Source organism: Copadichromis virginalis, linkage group LG5 (genome assembly GCF_057382275.1).
Source record: "Copadichromis virginalis isolate Kocher_CV1m ecotype Utaka linkage group LG5, C_Virginalis_male_GT1.1, whole genome shotgun sequence".
Lineage (NCBI taxonomy): Eukaryota > Metazoa > Chordata > Actinopteri > Cichliformes > Cichlidae > Copadichromis > Copadichromis virginalis.
This window is the reverse complement of record NC_140622.1, coordinates 42,239,254-42,260,005: the sequence shown is the minus strand read 5'-3', so window position 1 is coordinate 42,260,005 and position 20,752 is coordinate 42,239,254. Positions and strand designations below refer to the sequence as shown.

The window sequence follows — 20,752 nt, the reverse complement described above, 5'->3', positions numbered from 1 at the left end:
ACCCTGCAGTGCGACGTTTAACTGGCACATAAAAATCTGAGCACATTTTTAATTAACTCATTTCAGGATCCTTTATAAATCTCTTAATGGCCTGACTGCCCCCCTCCCCCAAACTACTACAGCCATATACACCTGCCCGCTCCCCTAGGTCTGCCAATCAGCAGCTCGTTAAGGTACCAAAGACTAACTATAAATTTAAAGGTGGCTGTGGTTGTGCTGTAGCTGCTCCAAAATTGTGGAATGATCTGCCCTCGCACGTTAGGCAGGCCTCTTCTCTTTCTGACTTTAAGACTCTTCTAAAAACACATTTTTTATTTCAAATTGCTTTATAAAGGTGGTATGGTAAATGGACCCAACAATGGACTATGGGAAGCGCTTCGGCTCCCTTAAGGCCAAAACAGAGAGCATGAGGAGGAGCTTCTTCCCTCAGGTATCTGGTCCCTCAACCAGGTGTAGGACTGGACTCTCTCTCATTCCTGTACATCAGCAACTGTTTATTCCCACACGGTTTATTTGCACAGTTTTATAACTTCTTAAATTTGTTTATCTGCACATTCTATTTGTTTTTATTTATAATTTTTTACCTTCAATTTTACTGTAAATTTTTACATTTTAAACGTGTATATTATGAAAATTTCTGGCTAGTTTAGTTTTATGTTTAGTTTTTTATGGTCGGGCATTGCACAGCAACAAGCATTTCACTGCATGTCGTACTGAGTATGATTGTGTATGTGATAAATAAAATTTGAATGTGTAAATATTAGAAGCAGAGGGAAGTTTATTTGAAGAGCAGAACCAAAGGGATCCCACGAGCTTTTCTATAACGCTGGAAACAGAGGGTTTGCGTGAACTTTACATGAACGCCTTGAACTTGAATGCTAGAAGTCTGATATCACGTCTCAGATTACAGTTCCTGAAACATCCTATCCGGTCGTTAAGTCTGACGTCACTAGCCGTGTCTGGGTCTAAACTCCGCTGCAGGTCCATAAATCAAACGATCACTGTGGCATTACTGAGAGTTGAAAAACTGTCTAAAGTCTTTCATCTTTAATAAAATGATCAGCGTTCTGCTCTACCAGGTGTAACAATTGAGTTTAACATCCAGGCATCCATGAAAACGGAATTTATGACATTTAACGGAGTTAGAAGTTAGCAGGGAGTTAGCTCGCTAGCTTCTATCTAAATACAATATAGCATGTCCTGACTGCGGGGTTTTGGAAACAAATTAAAACGTACAGCTCTGTTATCACTTCCAGCATAAATAAAGACAGAAAATTAAACAGCAGTGACGTTTGTAGGGTTACTGAAGTTTGGCTAGCTGGTATATAATGATGTGCTACGTGACCGCTAGCGACACAGCTATGTTAGCATAATATAAACAAGCTAACTTTTTTTCCACTGGATAAAAGTTACCGTGAGTGTTCTCGGTGGTCAGGAACAAATGTAATCGCATGGCAGGATGCTGTAAAAGGACCAAACTTCAGCCAGGAGAACAACTGAGATAATCCATCCACAATACGAGGTTAGTCATTCATATACTGCTGCATGGGCTGGGCTGTAGTTATATCCTAAGGTTTTAAAAACTGAGCTTAAATAAATGATTAGTGGTAATAAAAGCCGAGGGAGGTCAACAGGGATCACTGACTGTTTTAGGAGCTTTTTGAGATTAAATAGAAGAAAATACAAAACATTAATTATGTTAACAACACAAAAGCCATATTAAACGCAGACTACTTTAGGCCCAGAAGTAGGATTCGTCGCGTCATCACTGAACAACCGGATAGCTAACTGCTCATTAAAGGGACGTCCACACAGGAAGAGGCTGCACAGCCAACGGAGAACATAAATATCAAAAGCATTCAGGTAAACAATGACACGTGAAATGACTTCGAGGTGGGCGGGTCCTTTTGTTAACCGCCTAAACCCAAACTCTTTCATGGCAGCATTTTTAATTTCTCTTTGCTATTTGGGCTGATTGGGACCTGATGAATGTAAAAACAAAGAATTACCTGATTTTTTTTTTTACTGGATTTTTGTTTCTGAGAAACATGAGATCGACATAAGAGAACATTAGTTTCAAATTTCGATCGAGCAGTGGCAGTATAATGTCCTCGTAAGTGGATATCAGGCACTTGTAGAGCAACATTTAGTATTTTAGTCTAGACGACCCAAAATGTGATGTCCACATACAGTATGTGGACGCCAGGTCCTAGGAGGTTAAACTGATCTCAGCTTTGAGGACAGAGAGGAACCACTGACTGACACAGAAGAAGGGGGAAGTCCACCAGAGGATCATCCGACTGTCAGCTACAAATGCATCCACTGTGGGCAAGGTTTGAGAGTCTGCTCTAAATGCTGATATAAAAACCATTGAAACTGTAGCTAGAACCAGTTAAACCAGTCAGAATCATTCACACACCAAGACTCCACTGATGCTCAGATGATGAGCGTGGATCAGTCACACCTCCAGTTTCCTCTCACGACCTTCTCCTCTTCCCTCGTTCTTTGTTTTTCCCCTCTCTCATTTGTCCTGCATGTGTCACAGTGACCTCAGGTGATGTCTAATGAAAACAAAGAGCTGGGTTCCTCTTCCATTTTTGTAGAAGAAATTCTTTATTTGACACAAATGTTCGTCCCACAGCAGTGTGGAAACGGCTCCGGCCATGCTCACATCCACTGTGAAGCCTTGCACATTTGCACCTGTACCATTGTAGTGTTGTGAGCCCACACATGGCGCCATGGTACTTTTTTTATGTCCGATACCGATATCATAAATATGGATCTGCCGATACGATATGATTTGTTTTTTTAATGTCTCGCTGTTCATACTCACATTTTAAAAAACAAAACAAGCTGTTCTGTTACACTGTATGCAAAAAATACACCACACCCCAAACATTTCACAGTTCAGCAATAATGATCTTTGTATTTACATATTTAGGAGAACTTTAAATCTAAGTATTTAAAGTAAAATTCAAAAATAATTTAAATTGCAATTTTATGCAGATTTCAAAAAGGTCTTTGTTCTGAAAAAAGTGCAATATCAGCACAAAATAATCTTTATATTCAACAACTAAAAAAGTGGAGCCTTTTACACTTAAAGCTGAACATAAACAGACATCCAGAGTGGAAAACAGTGCAAATAAATGCAAACACTTCATGACACTCACCTTTGATCAGGATGGATGTCAGTGTGAGCTGTTTCTATCACTTTTAACCTGAGGCTAAATTTTGTGTCATTTACATACATATAAACACTTATTTTTAATAGTTTTTTTCTGAACCATGAAACTGTTTGGCCATGTGTCGTCCCTGCGTCGGGAGCACATGCTGGGCTCTCCAAATCACACACAAACAGTATCCCACATTCCTGATTTTTAGTTCACAGACACTTCTTATAACGACTAACTTCTCCTGAAACGTTGGAGGGTTTTATACAGTAAAGTCACAGGATAAAAATAATTATCAGTCATTTGTTAAAATAATAATTTTCTGTTGTAACCCTCAAACTGAATGGTAATGTAACCACAAATATTTTTCACAAAACTAAAACACACTACTTCCACATCTAATGTCTTTACTCAGACTAAACTGGATCCGCACTCCGTGTCAGCGAATGCTCGCAGCATGGGGGCGGCGGGTTTGTCCCCGATATCCGATCCAGTAATTTAGGTCAGGATCGGATCGATACCGATGCTGTATATCGGATCGGTCCGGTCCAGAAGAGTTTGTTCACCCTGAGTCATCATCACTGGAGCTCAGATTCCTAATTTCACCTTTGATTTTAATCTGATGATCGAACTCTGACCGGACAGATCAGAGGAAGTTTGCTGATGGAGGTGAGACAGCAGCAGACTCTGGATCAGTTTGAATCCAATAAAAACTGTCCTGCCATGCAGGTGAACCCTGATTCGCTGATTCCTTCGGGTGGATTCGGTTCCAGGCTGACAAACACGATGATGATGATGAAGTCTTTTAAACCAAACATTTAATCTCAAAATAACAGCAGTTTAGTGACTAATGCTTAAGTAAAGACAGACCACATCTTACAGAGTGTCCTGGCAAACAGGACAAGCTGCTGATTTTTCTGAACATGTGATTTTAGTGTTTAGTGTGATTGGCCGGTCTTACCTTCAGAGTTCTGACGGGATGCTGCTCCCCGGATCCTGAAGGCCTGCCTAGTTCTGCTGCGTTCTCCAAAGCTCCAGCTCTTTGGAACCTTGCTGGGACTCTCTTCCAAATTGGGCTCTATGCTGGGGGACCGCCGCAAGGCCTGGACTCCCCCAGGACCTCCAGGTACTCCAGGACCAATGCCAGGAGCAGGACCCATTCCAGGTGCAACTCCTGGGCGAACGGGAGGAACCAGTAAGAAGGAAGGAAGACAGAGTGCTACTTCAGGTCCTGATTACAAGTAATGTTCTTTGCTTAAATGGCTCCTCCTGGATATGACTGCCAGTCCTTGATGTGCACAAACCAGTAACCACCAGCTCACAGGGGTGCAGTGGTTACCTATGTTGCCTCACAGCCTGAGAGTCCTGGGGTTCCACCCATCCTATGAAATAGGCCGACCCCCCCCATCACCACCAACGATCAGTGGATGGCGTGTTGTCTGACTCTGTGTTTAAAGACTCATTTAGCACGTAGATGACATCAGTATCAGGATTACTCCCAGACCAAAAACATGAACGTTAAAAAATATCAACACCCACCGTGCTGAGGAGAACCTTTGCCTTTGGTTCCTGAACTCCGAGGAGACGAGAAGACCCTCTCCTTTAGACTCACCTTCTGACTGTGGGAGGGAGGAGAAAGACCAGGAGATTTTAGTCACCTCTGGAAAATGATCAGCTCTTAAATCCCTTTGGGTTATGGTCATATAATTAGATAACTAACCAAACAGATACACTTTAGTCCTCATAGGTGATAAAAACTAAGGAGCTTGGAAAGAAAAAGACTGGAAGACATTTCACGTCTCATTCAACAGTGTTATTCAGATGTGAGACCTCACCCCATCAGGTTTGGTCTTACAGTGGTTTCACCCGAAACCTCTGGTGATAACGACCGACACCTTTTTTCACTCCTTGGCTCATGAGATGAGGAACGTGATTAATAATGGGTCAACGAATCTCAACCAAGACACCTCTTTGATAAGAGGTGCATGGTCATCACAAACATGTAAGAATTCCAGGTGCTTTCTTTCCAAGCTCCTCCTCATAGTACCATGACAGACACTCAGGTGTTAAACCTGGAAATATTTCTTTGTTCCCTGATTGCAGAGACTCAGAGGAACCATTTAAAACAAATTTAGGGTGATTGCTGCTGATGACTTAGACAACAGAGGGTTCACCTCTTGAACTTCACCAAAGGAAATATTCAAATAGAAGGATGTAAGGCAACATGGATCTAAAAGGCTTTTTGTGACAGCTGAACGTTTCTAAAGCAATGGTTGAATAAGATGTTGGGAAATCTGATGTGAGTCCTTGGAGAAGAGACCACGGACCTGGGAGAAGGTTCAGGCTGAACATCCTTCCTGCAGGGAGATAAAGATTGCCATTAATCACTGACTTTAAAGACGATTATTCATCAGATTATTAAAGATTATTATTGTTCTTCAGTTAAACACCAATGAGCCAAACAGTGACATGGTCAGCATGACATCACCCTTTGGTTTTGGATGTTCTAAATTCAATTCAGTTTAGTTTTATTTATTTAGCTCCAAATCACAGCACCAGTCGCCTCAAAGCGCTTTGTATCGTAAGGTCAAGACTCTAGAATCATATGACCCCCTATGAGCAGCACTTTGGCGACAGTGGGAAGGAAAAACTCCCTTTTAACAGGAAGAAACCTCCAGCAGAACCAGGCTCAGGGAGGGGCGGGGCCATCTGCTGTGATTGGTTGGGGTGAGAGAAGGAAGACAGGATAAAGACATGCTGTGGAAGAGAGACAGAGGTTAATAATAACTATTAAATGCAAAGTGTCTGTTAGCATTTTAGCTCCTGAAATGTTCTCAGGTTAGTTCGAGGAGGGTTTTTGGCTCACTGGTGCAGTTATGGTGCAGTCGTTGTGTGGAAACTTTCAGACCTGAATGAGAGTCCGGATTTGTTCTTGAGGTTCCTTAGTAAGTCCAACTGATTGAGAGGAGGGATCAACCTGCAGACACAAATTTTACAATCACACAGTTTCAGAATCCCTGAGGAGTGATTGGCTGCAGGTGCACAGGTGCAGTCTTACCTATACATGGGGACAGACACTGTCCTCTCGTAATAATCCCAGGTAGATGTCAGATCGGTTCGGCTCAGATTTGTGGCGTAAACCCTCCAGGCCGCCTGTCGACACAGGAAGGAAGCAGCTGACTCCTAAAAGGTCTCACGTGAGGGTGCCAGTGTAGATTCTCACCGCACAAAGTCAGTGTGATGTCAGAGCATGGGCTCACCTGTACGAGTCCTGCTGCGGGATTTCGTCTCTTCTCAAAGTGTTTCTGTCTGTGCTGCTCCTGAACCTTCAGAGCAAAGCCAGAACCCAGAATCCCCTGAAGAGAAACACAGACAGGTGAGCTGGTACGAACAGGTGTCTCAGGTAAACCCAGGTAGATAAAAAACTGACTCACAGCCGGCAGAGCAAAGAATGAAACTCCAATCAGAGTGAAGGTTGCAGCCAGCAGACGTCCATTCCAGGTGATGGGGAACTTGTCTCCATAACCGATGGTTGTCAAGGTGATCTGAGACACAAACAAACAGACTACATCGTCCCATCACGGAGGAGGAAACACCAGTTGTTTCAGCTCAGGTGTACACACCTGTACCACACCTGTGCTGGATGTTCTGTCTGTACTGATTAGGTGAACGTGTTTTTTACTGCCATGCTTTTAGTTCATGTATTTTGTTTTGCACTATGCATATTTTATATGTCATTCGGTCATTTATTGCGGGAATTCTCATGTAGGAACTTTTGTACTGCATTGGTTCTGCTGGTGCACCTGAGTGAGATGCACGGCCATGTTGAAGCAGGAGAGGCCAATTTAAGTTGGAGGAAGTTCAAATGTTCTTAAAAGTATGTGTGACGTGCTCAAAGCATGGGTCAGCCAGCGAGGTATGTTGTAGTACAGCGGTCCCCGACCTTTTTTGCTCCACGGACGGTTTAATGTCAGACAATATTTTCACGGACCGGCCTTTAAGGTGTGGCGGATAAATACAACAAAATAAAATAATACAACCGAGACAAAAGCAGTGGGATTTTGTAACAATAAGCGTGAATTCACTGTGTAATTGTGTAACTTTATTAGCAGCGTCCTCCTGAAATGCACCAACAACACAGAGTAACATCCTCCTCTCTGCCCCTTAATGCTCTCCGGTTGCTATGGTAATGGATAAATATTTATTTCAAAATAAGACACACAACTATAACACGGGAAAGATCCAGGGAAACAGTTAACGATAAAAACCCTGAAAACCATAAATTTCACACCCGCTGCTGTAGATCATTTATGTCTCTGTTTCACCCGTCTTACTATTTCATTGAATTTTATGCTGTGTTTGAGTTCGACGGTGGCGTCATTTGTGATCAAGGTGATGCTGTAACAACATCAATCCCGAGATTTTACAGCTCAGTAAAGCCAACCTCATGCCATCAGCAAGTGATGCTGTTTATACCTGCTGCTTTGCAGCTCAGATAACTAATCACAGGCAAACAGCACCTCACCTGATCTCAGGTGAGGTGTGGGTGTGTATGTGCATTCATCTTACCAGTCCCCACCAGAGGGCGTCAGCATATGTCTCAAACTGTTCATTATCTTCTTTTTCTGCCAGGTAAACGAGGAAACTTGCCAGAATGAGACACAAGAAGCCGATATACCAGGCTGTGATCAGCTCCTGCAGTGGGCGAGAGACTAGAGGGTAAAGTCAGGACAGAGGAGAGCCCGGGAGGCATCCTGCTCATGTGCTGAAACGCCTCAACTGGCTTCTAGTAGCACAGCAGCTACTTTAAGCTCCTCCACAGCTCGAGGTTCAGAATCTATGACACACTGAAAGTTAAGGATATTCCCTTAAGACTAATTTCCTCGTCCGTTAAGAGAAAAAAACAACTACACCTGTGAACTAGTCTAAAAGTAAGAAAAAAGTTTCGACTACATGACCTGACCGTTTATGACATCGAGTTTTGGAGGTGCCGGTCAGAGAGTGCACCCTGAATTTCTAAAAGTTTGTGGACTTGATGAATTTGAAGGGTGAGCCCTGCGTTTATGAGCTCTCCACCATGGACATGAAGCTGGTGCATGGTGACCTCTGCAGCACCAACTTGAATAGAATAAAATAGAATAGATCTTTATTGTCCTGTTACGAGAACAATAAAAGACAGTTTGGAATCTCTGTGTTAGCAGCCTGTAGATTTTTACATTGAAATTCCTTCAGAGAAACCAAAAAAGAGACTTAACGATGTTCCTGCACAGATCTGTACAAGTTATATACGCCATATAAAGGAGCAGCGTGATGATCGGTGGTAGTGCACACAGGGAGAGACCAGAGGTAGGAATGTTGGTTCCATTATAATAAATACAGTGAAAATGTCCGTACACGTTAACAGCACAGTCGACGTTAAATCAGGGTGGAGGCAGGACATGATGGGCTGGAGGTAGCTGGGCTCTGCTGGTTGGCAGTGTAAAGGTTTCACTGGAAGAAGGTTTCTGGATTGTTTTCCACAAACCTTTTCTCCGTACATATTGCAGTTGATTGTGTTGGTCCTTCTCCAGTTGTTGCGTCTGAGGTGGACAACTTCATCCCCAGATGTAACTAACCCAGATGCTCCTTAGTTGACTGGCTAGTTGAGGGTTAATGTTTTTCAAAATCATTTTAACAGCATCACCTCAAATCAAATCAAATCAAATCACTTTTATTGTCACATCACATGTGCAGGTACATTGGTACAGCACATGTGAGTGAAATTCTTGTGTGCGAGCTTCACAAGCAACAGAGTTGTGCAAAATACAATAATGTAAACAAGCAAAATACAAGAATGGCTACATCTGAAACTAATAAATATATGTACAATATATTAGAGATGGCACGATACCACTTTTTTATGTCCGATACCGATACCGATATCATGAATTTGGATATCTGCCGATACCGATATGAATCCGATATAGTGTTTTTTAATCAATAAAACTGTTTTTTAATATCTTGCTGCATTTTGTATAAGTTCATAGTCAAGTTTAAATAAACAACAGCACTAAAGCTATTCTGTTATACCTGTGTGTAAAAAGTACACTGCGCCCAAAATATTTCATAGTTCAGCAACACTGATCAATCTAATAAACTTAAACCTGCTCCATCCTTCCTATTCTGGTATTTTAAAGAGTACTTAGCAGAAATATTAAGCAACCTAACTAATAGGGTTGCAAACTACCAGCAAAAAAAAATAAAAAATAGGGAACCACCCTCCACCCTCCACTTTGTGATGCTTAATCGATGTAATCAACTTTAATTTGATGCAGTGTGAAAAAAAAATGCACAGAAATAAATTATTTTTTCAAGAATAATTAAATAGATTCAACATCTTTCTTCAACAGAATTGCAGACTGCACAGATGGTACTTTCCCAAAGGAAAAAGTACTATAGCTTACTAGGGTATATTAGACTTAACAGTTACTATATACAGTAATTGACTTCTATACATTTTACATCAGATTAAAACTTTGGGTGTAAGATTCAGATAATTATTTATTAAAAGCTGGACATTTTAAATGAGAATAAGAAAGAAAAGTATGTCTTTGTGCCCCCTTTTCCCTGTTCATGCCCTATCGGCCCCCTTGGCTAAACTTTGCTAGATCCGCCCCTGCACAGTTACAGCCGTCAGCTAGAAAAAGATCCTCGAGTAGAAAGTAATATTAAATAAATTCTAACAACAGCTTATCAAGCTTAAACGTGCTGCTGTTGTTCAGCCGCTGGTTTCCTCTTTCTGGTGCAAAGTGGGCCAAAAACAAACAAGAGAGACGGACTCGCGACAGAAAAGCCGATCAGCTGATCATTAAGCAGTTTCATGAAGTAGCGGCAGGAGAGAGAGAGAGAGAGAGAGAGAGGCACTTGCTCCATATATCAGTTGTTAAGCTTAACGCTGGAATGCTTTACAAACATTCAGAGAGGAACTTACACACTTGCTTTACTTCTCTCTGGGATAACTTCCTCGGAGATGAAATGCTGGTTTGGTAGCGAGACTACAAATACACACAGCCGCTGTATCACGTGACCACACTGCTCCGACGTGCTACGGTTATGAGACGAGTTACGCCATGTCGCAAGTTTTGTGAGGTGCTTTCGTGATATTTAATGGATCGATTACATTTATTTCTCGCCGATATCCGATCCAGTAATTTAGGTCAGTATCGGACCGATACCGATACGTAATATCGGATCGGTCCATCTCTACAATATATAATAGTATATGCATTTCTGGATGTGTATACTAAATATTTTTCTACGTGTGTGTGTGTGTGTGTGTGTGTGTGTGTGTGTGTACACATATTTTACAAATTAAATAGAGTAAACAATAAATAACTTATAGTTGGCTTCCAGCGTTTGCAGAGTGATTGATACGTGTAGGCAAAGTCTCTGATGCTCTCAGCCTCTTTTTGGACTGTGCTCCGCACTCTCTCAACCAGCTCATCCTCATAGTCTCCTGACAGGAACGCATTATTTCCAGGTTTGGATTTTATGGGATCCCTTGAAGTTCCAGGTAGAACATTACAAAGAGTAGCCATAAGCCCCTCGTCAGTGAGTGGGTTGAGGCCCAAGAAGTCTTCCCCCCTCTCTACGTACTGAAGAGGATCAGACTCATCAGCTTTTCCAAATGTTGGAAAAGGCACTTTGATAGGCCTCTTCCCCCCATTCTACTCCTCGTTTCACCTCGGACGGTTAGCTGGTTACAACCTGGGTTGGCCAGCCACTCTTAGATGTTTCTCTCCAAATATGTCGTCTGAATAGGTTTGCAACCCTGCATGTCCAGGTGCCGGGACAGAGAGAAGGATCCTCTTTTATCGGTTGGATGACATCAGGTATGAGTTTTGTGGTTATTTGAGTGTACTGGTCCTTTAAACTTCACTCGTTTGACAAGTTGTTTTCTGTGAGATTTGTGTTCATTTGTTCCATTTGAAAAACTGTTTTTTTTGTGTGTTCAGTGCTCGTTTTTAGCTCCTCCTCCTAGTCGTGTTGGTTCTCCACAGTTATTTAGGCCGTTCCAGAATATCCTGATCAGCAATATTTGATGACGTGAACAGATTCACTTCCTGTGTTCTTTAATCGATTTTCCAGGAGGAGAGTTGGACAAGTTTAAAGGAGCACCGAGCTCACTCAGATCCATAGCCCGCAGTGAATTATGGGAGGAGAGTTTCATTTGCTGATACCGTCTGGATTTCCAAGGGTGACCCAGCACTGGGAGCAGTTTTGGGTTTCTGTTGGGTTGTTTCAAATAAAGTTTTTTCTGTCTTTATTTAATGGGTTTATAATTAATGAATGAGTCCCATCCGAGGTGTCATTTTTCTATTTGTCAGTTTATATAATGAAGGTGTGGGGGTAGCAATCAGGTACAGCAAACCTCACAAAGGATGTAAACATGTAACAGAGCTTACCACCCTCAGCATGAAACAAACCACGGTTTCTCTCATAAAACTCAAACGGATTCACACACTGAAAATACTCATCCTTTAACCTAAGTGTAGTTCACGGCTCATGTTTGGTCCACGTTTTATCGCTCACCAGTCCACTGCAGTGACAAACGAAAGGCGTCTCAAACCAGCTGTGCACAGCTGCACACAAAGTACAGCCTGGAGCAGCGCCTCACTGCCACCTCCATCCACAAAGAAATCCTCCTGCGTCAGAGCCAGACGATCCCCGGTGCTTTCCACTGGCGTGCTTCTTTTGAAGGCTGTCAGTGGGGCCTTCCACCCAGAAACACTGGGCTGGTCCGCTCCGTGTCGAGGACCACTCCAAAAGGAATTGGGGGTGTGGCAGTGAGTTTGCATGAGGCGATCCGAGTTCAGAGCAGCAGACAAGTGAGCACTGGCCATACGTTCATCCTTTGATGAACACGCATACGAAGTCAGATTCCTTTGCAGAACGTAGATAATTCAGCATCGTCAGCAGGTTCCATTCCACACAGGTTCTGGTCCGCACAATCACGCATTCGGATCCACACATGGCTGAACGTCTTCATGCGTTCTTAAGTCCTTTGTCAGTTCTCCCAGTCACAGCTCGCACTTTCGCTATACACCTAATGGCTCATAACAGCAGCCCCACTGTCCTGCGTCCCCACATGTCTACAAACCAAATCCAAAAGACTGGATGGTCAAACCCCCACGATCACTCCAAAGTCCAAGGTCCAACGATCACTCTGAGCCTGCTTCCTAACACTGGAGACCACAGGTGTCGAACTCCAGGCCTCAAGGGCCGGTGTCCTGCAGGTTTTAGATGTAACCTTGATACAACACAGCTGATTTGAAGGCTAAATGACCTCCTCAACATGTCCTGAAGTTCTCCAGAGGCCTGGTAATGAACTAATAATGTGATTCAGGTGTGTTGACCCAGGGTGAGATCTAAAACCTGCAGGACACCGGCCCTCGAGGCCTGGAGTTGGACACCCCTGCTGTAGACCAAACTTTCCTGAGATCTGGTCATCTTCCAGGATACTCTGACAGGTAAACAGTAGGGGCGCAGCGAAACACATAATTCACGGTTCGATATTTTTTTGATACAAAAAAAAATGTTCATGCTTTTTGAATTTATCATTTATTAAAATTATAAATATATATTTTAACTCAAACGTACAGTTTTTAAATTTAATGTTGCTGAAACAACAAAGGGATAAAATAATAAATCTATCTGATCGAGAAATCACTCACTGTTAACGAGCGTTAACGAGCTAACTGCGCTAACGCACTAGTTCCCACCCATGTAATTGAGCATTGCGTGGCACATCCGACATACTGTTTTACTTTAGTCCATGACTCGCTTACCTTCAGGGTCATACGTCACATGAAAACCAAAATAGTTCCAAACGCCAGATCTGAATGAGGGTGGGGGAGGTTCAGTTTGCCATGTTGCAATGAGCTTAGCTTCTGTCTGCTAGCTTGCGCTGCGCTCAGTGAATCGACAGTGCAGCCTAGGCGGAGTAGTCGAACGCAGATCCACTGAGCACTCAACACAGACAGCATCGTCAGAAGAAAAGTTGATAAAATAAATTACAAATTTTGTATTGTTCGAACCGAAAGCACTGTATCGAACGGTTCAATATCGGTACGAGTATCGTTACACCCCTAGTAAACAGGTAACCAACAAAAATAGACTGACTCTAAATTTTATTTATACTCTTTTCTATTTTGAGGTATATGTGAAACATTGATCTAATCAATAACTCCGATCAATACAGATGAAAGTAATAAACCAATACTGCAGCTCAGTGTTGTGGTTTCTCTAATACTGTAGACCTGGTGGGGTTAAGCACAAGCTTTGACCTTTGACATCCATCAGTCTGGGTGCCAGCTGAGCTCAGTGGGTGAGCGGGCGACCACACAACTGCAGAGCAGCAGCTCGGGTTCGAGCCCGACCCGTGGCCCTTTGCTGCGTGCCATCTCCTCCCTTTCTATTCAACCTTCACTTTCAACATCCAATAAAGTCATAAATACTTTAAATAGTGGACCAATCTTAGATCTGTAAATATTCAGATTCTTTGATTTCAGTCAGTTTTTAAACTTTCGTGTCCTGTTCCAGATTCTCAGTGTTTCATCACAGTGAGCATTAGCTGATCTGTAACCACCGACAAGTCAGCGCCACGTCAGCTGGCGTCACTCAGACATACGAGTTTTACCTTGCTGTGAGCGTAGACCACCGATCCCAGCAGCTTCCAGGTTCCTCCTCGGCGATCCATACGGATCATTCGGAGAATCTGAAGGAACCGCAGTGACCTGATGGCCGACGTAGCGAAGACGTTTCCCTGAGTCCCTGCAGCCAGGACTGATATGGATGCTATGAGCACCATGATGTCTGCAGACAGACAGGTAACAGGTAGGTCAGAGATGGCTTTTCTAATTGTACCATCATGAACTGGTCCTTTCCATTAGCACTGGTAGTTATTCTTCTAACATTGCCCCACTGGCACAAACCCACGGGGTTTTCTGTTTTCATTACAGACGCTGCAGCTTGGGTCTGTCTTTGAAATCATCATGTTACTTATCACTTTTAATAATAATGATGATAATACATTTTCTTTTATGTACCTTTCAAAACACTCAACGTCACCTTACGCAGAAGAAAAGACAATGCAGTGTCTCAAAAATGAGTTAATAAAACAAGATTGGACCATTGTATATAAACACAAGGATGTCAATAAAGCCTATGAGGCATTCTTAAGCATATTCATGGCTTTTTTAGAGGAAAACAGCCTACTTATTGAAGTCAACAGGAAAGATAAGTATGCAGGAAGACCATGGATGACAAAGGGACTGCAAAATGCCTGTAAAAAAAGAACACCTTATATAGAGAATTCATTAAAAAGAGAACTACAGAATCGGAAAAGAAATATAAAAAGTATAAAAATAAATTAAGAGAACTTGTAAAAAAGAATACTTCATCAAAAAGTTAGAAGATAATAAAGAAAGCATGAAAGGGATATGGAAGGTATTAAATAGTATAATAAAAAATGGACCAAGGACTAATGACTACCCTGGGTAGTTTATGGAAGGGACAAATACTATTAGTAAAATGAACGAAATAGTAAATGGATTCAATAAATTTTTTGTAAATATAGAGCCAAAACTGGCTGCAGAAATAAAGGTTGGTATGATAGGAAGGGAGGAAACATTGAAAGGAATGCAAGTTCAATGTTTCTAAGAGCAGTGGAAGAGAAGGAGATATATGATACTGTCAGTGGACTTAAGAACAAAACGAGTACTGACTGTCATGATATTGATATGGTAACGGTAAAGAGAGTAATTGATGGTATTGTAAAACCACTACAATATATTTTTAATTTGTCTTTCCAGGACGGGGTTTTTCTACAAAAAATGAAAGTTGCAAAAATTATTCCCATTTATAAATCAGGTGAAAAGCATTGTTTTACAAATTATAGGCCAGTGTCGGTACTCTCCCAGTTTTCTAAGATACTGGAAAAACTATTTCTAAAAAGATTTGATAGCTTTGTGGATAAACATGATTTGTTGGCAAATTGCCAGTATGGGTTTAGAAATAATAGATCAACAGTTTTGGCATTGATGGATTTAATGGAAGAAATAACAGAATGTATGGATAACAAGAAGTATGCACTAGGAGTCTTTCTAGATCTAAAAAAAGCATTTGATACTGTTGACCAGGAAATTCTAAAAATCAAACTGGAAAAATATGGGTTCAGGGGTGTGCTACTGGATTGGATAAACAGCTATGTGATGAATCGACAGCAATATGTACAAATAAATGAGATTAAATCTTTTTTTTTTTTTTTTTTTTTTCTAAATGACATCAGAAACAGCAGTATGCGACATTACGTGATGGCAGAGCTTCAGTTCATCCTTTGTCATTTTTTTTTTTTTTTTTTTTTTTTTTTTTAATAAATAGGACAGGGGGAATGAATGAGAGAAAGAGGGGGAGAGAAAGAAAGAAAACCAAAGGGGAGAAGAGACGGTGAGAAGGGGGGGGAAGAGAGAGAAAAAAAAAAAAAAGAACTCCTGGGTCACCTGTATGGAGAAAAAAAAAAAAACAAACAAAAAAAACAAACAGAGGAGACAGCAAACAACAAAGAGCAACATAATAATAGAGAAAACAAAGCACCATCACAATAAACTAGCTAGTCATAGATATCAATATTTACTAAATAATAAACGATATTGTGCAGCACGCAAGATAGACAGCGCACAGTGTGCTTTGAGGCAGCAGCCAAGAAAGCTTTAGTCCGCGTCTGTGAATACCCATGTGTGCATACCTGTGTGGATCAGCATGCTTGCATTCCAAAGGTTTCTCCATGTAATGATCTGCTAGGGAGTGTGGGGGGGCCACAGCCCCCGTCCTCCAGGGTGTGAAGCGGGTATGGAGGAGATCAAAACTCCAGACATCCAGAGGCCCCCAGAACACAAGAGACCATGGAAGACCAACAGAGGGGCAGCCGCGCCACTGTCCCAGTAAGAGCTGAGGAGAGTCCCAGATGAGGGCTCGCCCAGCAGCCGCGGAGCAGAAGTCAGGGGGAGTTGCAGTGACGCGCCCGTGAGCTCCGCCGGCCCCCAGCTGTGCCTGAGTGACCGAGCCCCAGGCCGAGAGGCCGGGGGCACCCCACCTCCAGAGGGGCCCGAGCGAGCCCCAGGCCCCAGGCCCCGACAAGCGGCCGCCAAGGAGTGAGCCGGTGTGTACCCGGACGCCCACCCCCAGACACAAAGAACCACCAACACACCGACACCTGAGGGAGTCCGCCACCGGCAGGGGAAGTGGTGGTGGGTGGAGATAGGCCTCCAAACCTTGGAGGGCCTGAGATGTCCCCAGAGAGGTGGCATCTGATACCCAACCTGACATATAGACACAGACATACAGGCACACACAGACACAAACATCCATTCCCACCCTCATACTCTCATATGCACTCACTCCACACTCAACCAACGTGGAGACAGACATAAAGAGACGCTGTACACACGATCACACTCCCCAAGCGTACTCTACAAACCGGGTCTAGGTACCCTTGCCCCTGGAGGGGGGAATTGCACCCAGACCCAGGTGGTGTTACCCTTTTCCCTTCGGTGGGGAGAGGCAGACCACCCCGACTCCGCAGCAGCAGGGAGGCCCCACACCCCAGACCGCAGTCGGACGGCCAACTCCTCCTACTAGCCCTCCCGCTCCAGCAGGCCGCAGAGAATGGGGGTGGGAGAAGACTCCAAACCTCCCTCCACCCGCTCATTGTAGTGTTGATGCATATGTGTTCTAAGGTGCAATTAAAACCCAGGAGGGCATGGAGCTACCTGCCAAGGAGCAGCAGGTAAGCGCATAGTCCCTCCTGCTAGCCCTCAATGACTAAGTGTATTTAAAATTGAGAGGTGGGCAACGACGTCAGGGGTGGGGTGTACACCCTGATGGTAATTTGGACTCCGTGATTGTGCCCACCCCCAAGATCCTATATGTATGTGTAATGAGAGTGTGAATAATGTGAATGTCTAGGTTGTGGGATAAAATTGAGGCAGAGGCAGCCAGAAGGGGACGGGGGGGGGGGGGGGGGGTAGCCTCCTCTGCACCCTGGTGACATACCCCCACTCCAAGGCCCTTCATGTGTGGGTGGTTGTGGAGGAGCGGGAAGAGGGTGGCAGCTGGAGATGGGGAGGGAAGGAAGGGAGGGGCAGGTAACCCCTCCCTGGGGCCAGCTCCCCCGCTGACCCCAGTAGGCACTCCCACCCTTCGCGACCCGCCAGGGAAGGGGGGCCCAGGCCCATCAGACCGGGGCCCAGTGCAGTAGCGCCCTCCGGCTCCACAGAGCCCTGGACAGGCCACCCAACCCCACCACAGAGAAAACTGCACCCACCCCACCATCCACACATCTTCCAGACTACATAAGACAATAGACGCCCAGGCTGAGATCTTCCTCCACCTCTCCTGTATCTCCCCCTCCTGCAGAGAGTTCCTGAAGAGAAGAAAGCTCCTGCAAGATGTGACCATCCCCCCCACCAGTTGAAGAGCCCCCCAGGCGGCTCGACGCACCGGCGGCACCCTGCTCCAGGGCCGGGCCCCCATGCACCCACCCGCCCACAACCCCGGCAACACACCAACCAGGACCCAAGCCCCCGAGGCCCGGCCCGGGCCCCAGCCCAGAGACGGAGCGCCCCCAGAACCTCACGCCCATCCCGGACCCACCCAGGGGCAGCCAGGTTGCCAGGTCAGTAACCCACGTCCGTCAGCACAGACCCTCCCCTAGCCCCGCTGCACGCAGCCGCGAGGAAACAGTCACCTGAGAGCCAACAGAGCCCCCAACCGGACGTGACCGCTACCCCGGGTTGAGCCCCCCAAGTAGATGCCTCCGGGGAACCCCCCGACGCCCTAAGCCTGTCCCTACCCCCTCACCAATCACAACAGTGAAGGCGGGACCAAACTATGACCCCCCACCCCCACTAGGTGATGAGATTAAATCTAAAATGATGGATATTGAATGTGGAGTAAAACATTGTATATGTTATATTGTGCTTTGCTATTACCATACATGAGTTATTGTGTAGAGGTTTGGGGAAATACATATAAAAGTAATATTCAGACTATAATCATAATGCAGAAAAGGGCCATTAGACTAATAAATCAGGAGGGGTATAGGGCTCACACAAACGCACTCTTTATTAGGACGCAAGCTATAAAATTCCAGGATCTGGTGAAGTTTAAAACTATATAAGGTAAGGAAAGGGATGCTCCCAATCGAAATAAGTAAATGGTTCTTAGAAAGAGAAGGGAGGTATAATTTTAGAGGGAAGTGGAATTTAAAATTACAAAGAGTAAGAACAACGTTGAAAAGGATGTCTATTTCAATAGCGGGAGTTAAATTCTGGAATGAGTTAAAAGAAGAAATAAAGGTCAGCAGTGATATAAACCAGTTTAAAATAAAACGCAAAAAAGAAATTTTAAATAAGTATAAGAATGAAGAAAATGCAATGAACCCAAGACAGCAGTCAAACTCATGTTTATTTTCTTCTGCAAATTAGCAAATCTAAATATAGTTTCAGTTGAACATGTGAAAATATTTTTTTGAGATGTTATGTTCTAAGTTGAAGGCATTGTATACGTTTTTGTTGTTCAAATTTAGATGATGAGGATGTAAACCTGTAAACCTCCTTTTCAAACAACTGTATGGAATGATTTTATGAAACGTTGGTGAATGTATATGTTTGAAATAAAAAAGAACTGAACTGAATAAAACAACAACAGACATAAATACCAATTTGATAGGGTTTGATTTGTTTGTGGAGGACGAGTCGAGATCTTTTATAGATTTTATGTTCCAGGCAACAACCTTTAGCTTTAAGCTGACTGAAATAAACCATGGTGCAACACAGAAGGAGCCAAGGCGTCTAAAATGTCATCAAGTCCATCATTAAATGAGCGTTTAATCAGGGAAGGACAGAGGATTTATACTTGGGAGGCAGTCAGTACGACTCAAAAGAGTGTTCAAATTAATGCCCCTGATGTTGCAAAATGAGATGACAAATGAAGTTAAATTAACATTAAAGATATTCACATGTGGTCAGAGGTGGGGAGATAAGCTGTTGTACAGCAGGGGTGGGGAACTCCAGGTGTCCTCCGGGTGTTAGATATCACTCTGTGTCACCCAGGATTAGTTCATTAGCAGGCCTCTGGAGAACTACAAGACATGTTGTTGACTGGATCCTACCCAGGCTACCATGTGGCAAGAGGCAGGGCTAACACAGACAGCCATTTACATTCACACCTACGGCCAATGTAGACTCCCCAGTTTACCTAACCCCACTAACTGTGTGTCTTTGGACTGGGAGGAAGTCGGAGTACCTGGAGAGAACCCACACAGACCAATGACATCCAGACAGCAACAGAACGCTGGCAGAGAGTCGGAGAGGGCGACTGTGGCCAGTGGACTACGTAGGAAAAGCAGGGTAGTCCAGATGAGCACAGACCCCCAAAACAACACGTTAATCCACAAAGCTGCTGAAGATGAACCACGGGAGGGCTTCGGACCAGTGAGAACACAGGTTATGGGTGGGAGTTAACAAACATTAACAACAGGTAATACAAGGCTCACCAACATGCCAGCAGCAGCTAGTCGCACCAGCGTTCACTCCCACGAAGAAGCTGTTATGAAGACAACACCCAGATTTCCTTCCCTCTTAAACCCGCCTCCTGCTCTCTAACCTGCTGTTGAGCTGATGTTAAAACCTGGCTCTCACAAAAAGTCCTCAAACTCAATGAAAGCAATGTTTTAGTGATTTATCCCACTCACTGACAGACCATGACATTTCCCACTGTCCCTCCATACCTACATGTTGTATAAAAAACATCCGTAACACGACTGCAGCAGCTGGACTCCTGGCACATGCATGTTTAGCTCAGTCTTAAACTTCCAGCTTAGTTCTGTTGATCAGCACCTTCTAATAATTCCAGACTGACTGCTTGACTCATACAAGCAACCGTGAATTCCCAGCCCCGAAACTCTGGAATCATCTTCCCAACTGCAAACATACTTCCTCTCATCAGCTGTTTCAGCTTCAGACTAACTTAAACTATAACTCTAACTTTAATTATTCAAATTTTTATTATTCATTTATTTTGTTGTACTTTTACTCCTGAGGGGGGGCTAACACACAGACAACCATTCACACTCACATTCACACCTATGGGCGAATGACCAGTTACCCCAACCCTATGATAACTCCTACATCATTTGTGTTGCATTGTGTACTCGCTGTGCAGCACTTGGTGAACATCTGTTGTGTTTAGATGTGCTGTATAAAAGTGTGCTGTGCAGTGCTGTCCCTGCCAACAGAGGCCTTAGCTGTGAGGCAGAGCTCTGGGGTTTGTTGTACGCTCTGACCTTGAGGTCCCCTCCTGTCTCTAATGTTTTTCACCTGTGGATAATCTCTTTCTCTGTACAACGATGGACAACGATGGAGTTTGTTTGGCAATACTGTTAAAACCCTTCTGAGACTGATGGGCAACATTTGCTTCTCTAAGATCACTTTGATGTCTTTCCTCCTGTGTTAACACGCCTGAATGCTGCAGAGCAGCTGATT

General features: G+C 43.8%; 1 protein-coding gene across 3 annotated transcripts in view; it reads right to left on the bottom strand.

Moving 5' to 3' along the window:
* kcnq2b (potassium voltage-gated channel, KQT-like subfamily, member 2b) overlaps nt 1-20,752 on the bottom strand; it is a 30,761-nt gene that overhangs the window by 6,682 nt on the left and 3,327 nt on the right. For 2 of the 3 annotated variants that reach the window (XM_085457886.1, XM_085457888.1), the window contains exons 5-13: nt 13,849-14,024; nt 7,740-7,865; nt 6,605-6,715; nt 6,431-6,526; nt 6,229-6,323; nt 6,079-6,147; nt 5,498-5,527; nt 4,710-4,789; nt 4,132-4,344 (exon numbers count right to left, since the gene is read on the bottom strand). In XM_085457886.1, coding sequence (XP_085314012.1) covers nt 4,132-4,344; nt 4,710-4,789; nt 5,498-5,527; nt 6,079-6,147; nt 6,229-6,323; nt 6,431-6,526; nt 6,605-6,715; nt 7,740-7,865; nt 13,849-14,024 — 996 coding nt within the window. Of the gene's footprint in view, nt 1-4,131; nt 4,390-4,709; nt 4,790-5,497; nt 5,528-6,078; nt 6,148-6,228; nt 6,324-6,430; nt 6,527-6,604; nt 6,716-7,739; nt 7,866-13,848; nt 14,025-20,752 lie in introns of all 3 variants that reach the window. The other variant, XM_085457887.1, reaches the window with a different exon arrangement.